The 10,930-nt window shown below is 35.2% G+C and overlaps 1 protein-coding gene across 1 annotated transcript in view; it reads right to left on the bottom strand.

Moving 5' to 3' along the window:
• Positions 1-10,930, bottom strand: part of DOCK3 (dedicator of cytokinesis 3) — a 199,621-nt gene that overhangs the window by 134,610 nt on the left and 54,081 nt on the right. Inside the window, exons 6-7 of the mRNA XM_009321865.1 lie at positions 10,666-10,814; positions 2,647-2,731 (exon numbers count right to left, since the gene is read on the bottom strand). Of these exons, the coding sequence (XP_009320140.1) occupies positions 2,647-2,731; positions 10,666-10,814 (234 nt within the window). The remainder of the gene's footprint in view (positions 1-2,646; positions 2,732-10,665; positions 10,815-10,930) is intronic.

The following is a 10,930-nucleotide window of genomic DNA, read 5'->3' as shown; positions in this document are numbered from 1 at the left end:
CCGGCTTAAATCTCTGCCAAATTTAAATTAAAAAAAAAAACAACAGGTTTTCAGCTGTTTCGGTTCCTGAAATTGCCTTCTGACTATGAACTAGATGTGATCAGACAGCACTGTCTTCCTGAATCTACAAACTAAAGCAACAGTGAAGTGTGAGCTGACTAACGGTCATGTCCTCATACCCCCACAGATCTCAGCAGCAAACTGTGCTGTGGACATTTTCTTCAGGACTAAGATGGGTGACATAATCAGACTACTTTGACAATTAAATATTAACTATTTGCTGTACTACAAGTATTCAGAGTAAAAAAAAAATCTTCAGAATGAAACAGAGTAATAAAGCAATCCTGTTAGCAACTTATCTTGCACTCTCTGAGTCATTACTGATTGAATTTTGTACTGAGTTTTTTCTATACTGTATTTGAAGGAAAACTGCTGTAATAGCACCAAACTCTCCTTGGACTATGGCAAATCAGGAACAAACATTAAAAATTAGTACTATTAGAGTGATGTATTTCAATATTTCTTATGAAACAATTTTTATTTCTTTCCACGAAATCCACTATTATATACATCTTGCATATCAAAAAACCCCACCTAGACACGGACCTATCACTCCCTAATCTTATATAGCTGAAAGCCAAAAACATTTTAAAATAGGAAATTAAAAGTTTATTAGAAGTGAGTGAAACTGTAACAATATTTATGTAGAAAAAACACTATTTTCTTTGGAAGATATTAAGCTAAGACATTGTATTACAGTAATTGCTGGTTTGTGTTTTTTGGGGTTTTTTTTTTGCTTTTGGGGTTGGGTTTTTTTTTTTTTTTAATAAAGTAGCATGTCAGGAAAGGTCTTCATTCACTTTCCACAGAACATCACGTGCTGTTTCTCCCTTTACGGTTACATCATGATCCAAAACAAAGTTAACTATATTACATAGTCCTACCAACAAAGTAGAATCCAAACGCAGCTAAATTGTGAAATGCATTAGTGGCTTTACAGTTCATTAACGGCACAATTCACATTTCTAAAACAACTTTAACTTCGCTGTGTACTAATATGACTGTACTAGCAACTAATAACGATAGAAGTTGGAACTCAGTGCAATGAAGGAATTGTACTACTTTTCCTGACAATCCTAACATTCTTATTCAAATGCACCACATATGTTTTCTAAGGGACACTGCCACACAACAGAGATGGCCTTAATGTTCAAGGATTAGTTTTGCTTAAATTAACTTATTCACTGGTCTCCCCGCTTTCTCCCCTTTTCTGTGAGCTCAAAAATCTTTGAAACAGGGCAAAGGTGTTTATTATCTATGCAAGTCCTAGAAACAGACTTTTCACTTAAGTATTCTTCATCTGCAGACTGCCCTCATGGACTTTCTGGACTCACACAAACTGTTGATGGACTCCAGGCTTGAGAAACTTTAATTAATGGCAGAAGTAGGATGTTCAAGACTAGATCCTACAACAGGAAGCAGTTCTATTTCTCCCAGCCAGTTAATAATTGCTGTTCGAAGTAACAATCAAGTAACCCAAAAGCGCGTCAATCTGTTAGCGTTCTTCATTATACGTCAATAGAATTTGCCAAAACATCTGCCTGGCTCATGGTGCTTTCAAATGAACAGACCTCTGCAAGATATCACCACAGTTAATCTCTGGAGCGTCCAGGATTTTGTATTATTTTCCATCTGACAGAGTTCAGCAGTATACTTGCAAAAGGCAGTGGCAAACTGCAGATTATATAATATAACATCTGCAGAACACATGCAGGAACCAGAGGTCTAGAAAACCTGACCTATAAAGGAAAACTGAAAGAAATGGGGTTCTTTAGCCTAAGGAAGAGGAGACTGAATGGGACTTAAGTCTTCAAGTACATAAAGGGTGGTGCAAACAGGCAGGAGTAATCTTGTTTCTCTGTGGACACAACAGGAAGATGTGAAGCTTAACCTGCAGCGAGAAATCTCTATGTCTAAGACCACCATTAATAAAACTTCCAAACTGTAAGAACAGCAAACGGAGCAAAAAGATTGCCTGGGCAGGCTGTGGAGTCTTAACCACTGGAGATTTTTAGAAACAGAACGAAATTGTCATAAATGACAGAGACAGTTGATCCTGACATTAAGCAGGAGAATGGACTGGATGACCTCTTAAGATTTTCCAGCCCTATTTTTCTTTAATTCTACAAATTAATGTAAAAAGATTATTACTACTTCATTTAATGCTAGTATATTGATTTTAGCAACAAAGACCAAAGTTTAAAAGGATTCCCATTAGCTGTATATGATGGATCTGGTTTTTTAGAACTTCTTTTGCTGCTTCTGAAACAATAGATTTTAAAAACAAGAAAATCGTAGGAAGAAACAACAATCAAAGTTACCTTCTCCAGTTTTCATACCATGTTACTTTGTAAATTGAACTTAAAATGTATATAAGCATGCCATTTCCAAAAGAAAGTTGGTTCATTCTTACTAAACTCAGGGTAGAGGCACTAACTATTCCTGTGGTTAGGGTGCAAATGAAAAAGACATTCAGCGTACGACACTATTCTAATCAAGAACATATATAAGAGTAAAGAATAACAACTTTTTCCCTTCTTTCCCCCCAAAGTGAAAACTCAAAGGAATCTCCCACAGATTTCTTACCATTTTATAAAGATCTGAAACACTGATCTGATCTGAATCCACAACCTCAAAGTCCTTCCGAGGAACTAAATCCAGGCCCAAATGTCTGCAAAAGAGAAGGAAGGAACAATGGTAAGTATAATACATTAGTGTTCACTATTATCTACTACATGTGCTTACTCAAGGGCAAGGACACAAGAAATACTGAACTATTTAAGTCTTTTTGCAATTGTTAATCATTAAACAGATAAACCTTCTAAATAAAATTAAATGCAAACATCAAACAAAAAACCACTACGAACTTGTTACTTTTTGTTCACTGACTTCAGTGGAGCTACAGCAACTAATGCTAGTTGAAGCTTTTGGCCAGTATGTTGGTGCAGTATCCAGAACAAGTTGATTTCATACATGGAAACGTAGCAGGCAAATAAAGTTGGTACTCTGGTTTCTGCCGCAGTATTTGAGTAGGTCCTTCGCTACATAATGAAAAAGTTCCATTAGTAATCCTGTTCAAATGTGGAAATAGATACCGCACCTTGGGAAGTTGCTTTGAAATTCCTGGTGTTCGTGCAACTAAACCCCCAAATTTATCACTGTATAAACATAGTATTTTTTTAATAATAAACAAAAACTACAATGTCAACACGAATTTTAATCCGTGGTTGTAACACACACACAAAAACCTTTTAATTACTCCGAACTGAAATAATATTTTGGCTCAAATCAAAGATATAAACTATTAAAAAAAAAAAGTATACCAGTGCAAAGAGGATGACTAGTTACAAAATTCTGTAGTAAAGAAGGCAGTTGAGGTCACAGCTGCATGTGAGCAGCGGACAGAATAAGCTATTTTGCATCCAGACAACTAAATGAACAACTATTACCAATTAATTAATAATTGTAGACTGCAGAATGAGAACCTAAAAGGTGTCAAAACCCAACTTTTGCTCTGTAGATCTTCAGGTTCTGAGGCATAAAGAGTTGTGAGCATTACAATAAAAAGCTGCTCTAAACACACATATTAGGAGTAAAATTAAAGAGACATGAATTTTCCTGCTTTCATCTTACGTAACTTTGACAATTCATTTAGAGATATTTTATACTGAAATTCTTAATAGTCCTAAAGAAAAAAAATTCAGAAGAGGTGCCCTCATGAACTACCTTTGCACTCTTTCTGTCACGAACTATAAAAGAAAAGCAAAAGTCAATTTAATTTTGTAATTCTGAACAGACTCGTTCCTGATGGCAAATGAAAATTTTTATTTGAAAAAACCTCTCAGGTACCGCAGAATAATTGTATGGTGCAAGAAACAGAAGCCTCCAGGCAATACAGTGTCTCTTTCTGAGCAATTAACTTAAAACAACAGCAAGGAAAAACCAGTGGCCTGTACGAAGGCCTGTACGAAGCCCAGTTACCTTTGCTGACCACTGTACTTTTAATCATTTCCCACAAGCTTCCCAACTCCATAGTTCTTTTTGAAACTTTGCTTGATCAGGTTATCCTTCCTTAATTATATCCCTAAACCTTCATATCTCAAAAATATAGCTCAGCCCTAGCCCACTTGCTGGCAAACAACTGTTAGGCAGTACAATTACCATTAAAATATTGTACTGACAAGCTGGAATTTCCACATTCTTAGTTCTTTGCCAAAACCAATTATATTTTCAATGGAAAAGGTAAAAATAATAATATACAAAGAGTCCAGTTCAAAGCTTTTTTAAAAAGTTAATGCTCATCGTATCCTTTCACAGTTTTCCTGAATCTGAGTATCTAAACCTCCTCCAAAATACCCAGTCACTCACATGTGTACACACACCCCTCCCTAAAGTATATTCATAAGGGAGTTTCTCCTCAACATACAGATATTAACAAATTATTTTCTAATGACATTATCAAAACCACTTTTAAGTGCATTACAGTTACAAAGCACTATGAAATTTTACAGAAAAAAACTGTCAAAGCTAATCATAGCCTGATATTGTTGTATTCTCATAATTTCAACTCTCTAGAGAACTGATGTCAAATAGTGGCTGGACTCATTACTCAACACATGACAAAGGTGTTACCTTCTACTTAATAATGTTCAACACAACTGCAGTAGCATCCCTGTGAAACTTATCTGATATCCTATTTTTAGTTAAATCCCTTAACACCATGGATTTCCAGCCCAGAAGATTCTCATTTTCTAATACTATGTTAATCCTGCACAACGGATTTCCTTTCCTTTCCTTGCTCCCAGAAAATAAAGGTGTCTTTTGCTTTAGTACTAACATGCTGTCATTTATTGTGCAGGTGGAAGTTCAGGTTTACGCATTTAATTGTTTTTTGTCCGCGAAGCACTGACAACATAATTCTTGAAATGGCAGCGATAGTCAGTGGCCCACTTTCACTCTCTATTATCAAATACTGCGGGAATATGAGAGCACCAGCTGCCAAGCAGTATTTCTCCAAAACATAGCATGCATAAAAATTAGATAATGTGCTGGTTTGTTTATTTGACAGTTCCTCTCTCCACAACACTGTCTTTTACAAGCAAATTCATGTGCTTTTTTATTCTGCCTTAACATTGAGAACTGCCTTTCAAAAAATATTTCCCAAATATCTACAAAATATCCCCAAGCCTATTAACTACCTCCTGATAGCATATGGCTGGGATAACTCCAGCTGACATTTAGATATTCCTCCTCTTCCACACAGAAGTCTTTAGAATTTTCCTTTCTTTGCGGGAGGCGGGGTGGGGGTGGGAATCCACCACCCAAAATCTCTAGATACTTTTCTCTCAAGCAATGTGAAGACAAGCCGATAGGCAAAAATACTAGCATTTTTAATACTGGAAGGGATGAACATACAACTCCACTTCAGGTTACCTGGGCTTCTAGAGAAAATCAACTTGGTTTTAACGGTAATTTCAAAGAATGACCTTAATTTCTAATATTTTGATTTATTTATAATACAAATGCTACACCATTTAGAATTCATAAAACCACAAGTCATAGCAACTCTTCCTAGAAGAACCTTGCAGAAATATGTCATTTGACTAAAAAATGTCTTTAAGATGCACATCCAAACTTGAAGAACAGATGGGGAGAACTCATCACATCTCTAGAGTGTGCAAGATCTCAGCCCCTTTGCTCCAAAAACGTGCACTTTACTCTTTTCAGCTTTAATTTTGCAGCCACCAATTTTCCTTGTATTCCTTCTCTCACTACATCAAAGCCTCATTTAATATAATTCATATTTCTCTTTCAGAAATACATTTATAAAGGTGGTGAAGGGAAAGGAAATCATCCTGACAGTGATTTGCATAAACTATATGCAGACTTTAAAAAAAGGCTTCGAAAGAAATACAATACAGAAATCCATGGAAAATTAAATCTATGAAAAACTTGTTTGGGAAAATTAGACTGTGCTAATACAACTTGATACTTTTCTTTGACAGAATTAAGTTATTTTGTATACAAAAACTGCAGAGGCTGTAATCTATAAAGAAATTATTAAAGCACTGATGTAACGCTACACAGGGAATTATTTCTTAAAATGAAGGCGATGAGATGAAGGTAAGTGATCTTAGTAAGGAATCAATTAAGGGGAACGGCAGCAAATACTTCTGAGCATGGAAGTATCAGACTACAGAGAGAGGTTATTAAGGTTTTAATAAACCTCCTCAAAGGCTGACATCCAAGAGAGTTCCTTACAGTTTTAATCCCTTAACACAATCGTTACTACAGGTACATTCAGGAGAGGGAAAAATGTTATATATTTATACAGAAACAGTAACTATTCTTTCTGCAACCTTCTTAAAGGCATTTTGTTATGGTTGTTTAAATTGTTTACTCCTATTTTGATCACCTTTGATGCAACAATGACAACTACTGTAATAAGACTTCCTTTAATTCTCAAACTGATTTCCAGATATTACAACCTCAGATGTACATTTAATGCATATCTCCAAATGCATTTTATAAACTTTAAGCTAATTGTTGCAACACTACCAGGAAGTAATTATTATTCCTTTTATGTCAAGAAAAATGTGACAAGAGGGTAAGTCACTCAAAGTCCAAAAAAAAAAAATCTTCTAAGGATGTGAGCACTGACATTTAGGACTTTCTGAGTTTCAAGGCTATGCTTATTTCATCGGATCACACTATTCCCTCCACAGTGTTACCGTGGTAGTAGTTAGTAGGTGCTAACATTGCATCTGCCACTGGCTTTCCGACTGCAATTTTGAGGTAAGAGAAAGACCATGACTTTAAAACACTGTTTCATTTTATTTGCAAGACAGTGTGACAGATTTATTTCTAACATTCTTCCCCTGCCCCCCCCTTTTTTTCTTTTTAAACTATCATTTGTAACTTTTGGCTATCTGTGGATCTTTCTGTGCAGAATTTACAGCAGCTATTTGGAAAATTTCTTTTAATGCAATGATTTTAATAACATTTTATGTGAAAAAGAATAACCTTTGACTAAAAAGTAACATAGCCCACAAACTCATCTTGTCTATGGCTTTTATCTGTCCAAAATCTCAAAGTATTGGTGGCTCTCCCTCCCTTACTCTGTTTCTCAGCCAAAACATAGAGTATCTATCCCACAGTTATAGGCAAGGAAGTATGTTCCCTCGGTATAAAAGGGAAAGTGATCATGCTCAGAAACTTGGATGCTTTCTACTAATCTCCTGACAGATACTATACTAATCTGAAAGAATCAATCCTGAAGACCATTTAAGATGACCTCTGATTTTTAAGTTAAATTACTTTGAAAAAATCTTCATCTGCCTTTTTGGTAAATAAGATATGCACATACTGCTGCAATTAATTTTTTGCACTGGAGAAGAAGCAGAGCATTCATATTTCAAATAAAAGCTCTGTAAGGCAGATTCCTTCATCTGTTTTTGATGCAGAAGACTCTAGAATGAAACAGGTTTTTGTTAGTAAAGAAGTTTAATTCTGGTTTCCCATTCTAAGCACTAGTAGACATTGAAAAACGTACCCATTCATTTAAAAAAACCTAAACAAGTATTTCAAAATCAAGTTTCTATTTTACTTGGCAGCATGATTTAAAATGAGATGATGAACCGCAGATTTCACTTTATAAGATGATTTAAAACATGATGATGAATTGCAGGTTTCAGTTTCACAATGTTTGTTTCCTACTCTACAAGTTTTTCCTTGTTATTTACAGACCATTGGACACTTCCAATAGCATTTCAGACTTCAGTAGATCAATATTCTAATCAATTGTATCAGAGTAAAACATTTTTAAAAAAAACAAATATTTGTAACATTTTGCGTAAAACCTAGGAAGAGATGCATGAAAAAAGACAATATATGAGATTCCAGCTGTGCAAAAATACACAGAAAGGTGCTTAAAACTGAAAGTCTAAAACCACTAAGATGCTTATCTGAAGGTAGTAAATTCTGCTCTTTTGAGCAACTGGGAAATACAAAAAACCTATATAGCAGGAGTATCAGTCACTGTATGCATACAAAAACAAGCTAACTGTGGGAAACTGGAAGAGGTAACAACACATCACAAAAAGGATCCATCCAGGATCATATTTTTGTACTGGGGAGAAAGAATGTGTAAGCACCAGAAAATTAAATCGCTGCAATAAGTGGAAATCAGTACTGCATTATGAGAATGACTAACAACAATACAAAAGGTTAGCAGCAATAGTTGTAAAATAAATGATATTCCTACATTTTTAACAGACCAAACCACAGAGCAAAACTTAATATTTAGACTAAGTATACAAAAATAAGCAACAGAAGTTCCCTGTAGTAGTTCTGAAAACAGTCTAAATTACTTCTTTCACAAAAAAAATCTGTAACTATTATCCAAGGAGTGTATCTGTCCCTTGATTTCCACCAACTCCTACGAGAACACAAGGGTTGACTACCAGAACTGCTGCCAGTGTATTTAAGGGAAAATGATACCAGTTCAACAAACTGAGAAAGACCTAACTGGTGGTGACAGGAAGTGTGAATTTCATGTTTGCATCACTCCTTCCCAAATAATACAATGCATTAATGATCAAAGTCAGCATAAAAGTAGCTTTGCACTAAATAAGCATACGTACTACATATTAGATGTGTAAAATTTCCTGTTTTCCGAAAACTACTTGGACTTGGTCGCAGAATGTTTCCTATTGGATTGTACGATCTTGAATAATACAGACCTGTTTTTGCATGTATTTAAGCTTCTCAGTTAACATTAATGCATGTTAATAACAATATTTTTCATTTATTTTATTTGTAAATCTCAAGTATGATGGAATAAGCAATGAACGTTATTACATTATTTGCGCAAGGGCAGTACTATGTGAATATGTATATGAAAATCATTAGGTTTTTTAACAGATTAAGACATGTGGTCACGAGTTTCACGATAAAACTCAAAGAGGGGAGACAAAAGCAACTCTCTCAGAAATTGTATGGAAAAGAGTGATGTTGCAGAAAGACCCTCCAAACTCCCAGTCATTTATAATTAAATGCTGCATAATGTACATATTAAATTAAATATCTTTTCAATCATATGCCTTTTTATGCAGTTCCTTTATTTATACCCTCTTCTGTTCAAGCACGTCTCTCTGATATCATGTACCTTTTTCTCTAGGGAGAGCAGTACCTGTTCTTATGCAATAAGAAACACTTTTTTTTTTCCCTAAACAAGCATCCTGAGCGGATGCATTTAATCATTAACATACTTGTATTTACTGATTTCACTGATGCTTCTCCATAGTTTTCATGCATTAGATTTACCTTTATAGTTTTAATGTACTTTGTATTTAATGATTTTACATTTATTTAAAAAAAAAATACAAGATGCATATAGCCACCTCATTGAACAACCTATTCTCTTCATTGTTGCATTGCTGTCTACTCTCCTCAGCTTTTTTTCCTACAACATTTTTGCAGCTTCCTGTTGCTAATTTCATCCATACACTCTTTAAGCGAAAACGCCTAGGCATGATGTTCAAAAATGGTCTCTTGGTTCCCATTTACTCTAGTGGGAATGGTAATGGAAGATATCTGTAACTCTGCACTACAGAACAATGACTTGATGCGATCTATTAGTCTATGTCCTTCAGAGCTTTCTTTTAACAAGAGAGAAATGAAATGTAGCATGGGGGCTAGCTAAATCTTCATGAATGTATTCAAGTGTGTCTCTCATAGGGAGTTCTGAAGTAGGTGACTAAGGAACGGAGTCACAACAAAAGATATGTTAGTGAAAAACATTTGACTTTCTTCCTTAGTTGTCAACTTACAGAATTCCTCCCCCCATATGTTAATTAGCACTAATCCTACTCCTAGTTTAAAAGCAGTTGCTACATGCCTGAGGGGGTGATATTTCCTTTGAAAAGGTTGTATGCGTGTCATGCAAGACTTACCTGTCTGATACACTATATCTCGGAACAAAACCAATTCTGGTGAAGGGCTAGTTTTTGTCTAATGGCAATTTATTACCATTTCAGCTTCTATCCGAATTACAGTCATCTTTGGCTCTAAAAAAACAACCCTCTCCACAAATTCACCATGGAACTGACCAAGGAGAGTCTAAACCTCTGAGAAATGTCATCAGCAGCCAAATACATAGATTATGTATTATAATTATATAAAAAGTCTAAATATCACAGCCTCAGCTCCAATGTCACTGTTGACAGTGAGATTCTCTAGTTCTTGCACCAACCATTAAAATACTTCTTCAATTGACGAATGGGTTTTTAGTATCTATGAACACATACTCCCAGGCCTAATATTCACTATACTGATACAAAGTAAATTGACCTAAACCTTTTAAAAGTGCAGATAGCCTTAGAAAAGACCTACTAATAAGCAAACAGCTCAATTTAGAGAAATAGTAGAAGAACTACGCAATAAACTCACTATAAGAAGTTGTATTTGATTTCCAAATAATGAAATGTTCTACCTGTGTACAAATACTATTGGAAGGAAAAAGTTTGGTGTGGTTTTTTTTTTTTTTAATAAAAGCTATTTTAAAATAATTAGAACAAACAGTACCCAGCTGGTACCTGTACTTACTCATTGCCCCAGTCCAGCCTCACTGTGAGGTGCCTCTTGACCTCTCGCACCTGATCCTGTGTCAAGTGACCTGACAGCAGCTGTCTACGTAGGTCAATGAGTTCATTCATCACATGGCGCAGTTTGTAGAAAAGATCTACCTTATGTTTCTGTAAAGGCATATTTTTGGGAGGAGAGGGGAAGAGAGTAAGAAAGAAAGAAAGAAAGAAAGAAAGAAGAAAGAAGGGGGGGAGAGAAAGAGGGGAGAAGAAAGAGATTAATAAGT

This window comes from Pygoscelis adeliae, unplaced genomic scaffold (assembly GCF_000699105.1).
Source record: "Pygoscelis adeliae isolate BGI_AS28 unplaced genomic scaffold, ASM69910v1 Scaffold94, whole genome shotgun sequence".
Taxonomy (NCBI): domain Eukaryota; kingdom Metazoa; phylum Chordata; class Aves; order Sphenisciformes; family Spheniscidae; genus Pygoscelis; species Pygoscelis adeliae.
Note: the sequence above shows the minus strand (reverse complement) of the source record. Positions and strands in the feature narration are given on the sequence as shown.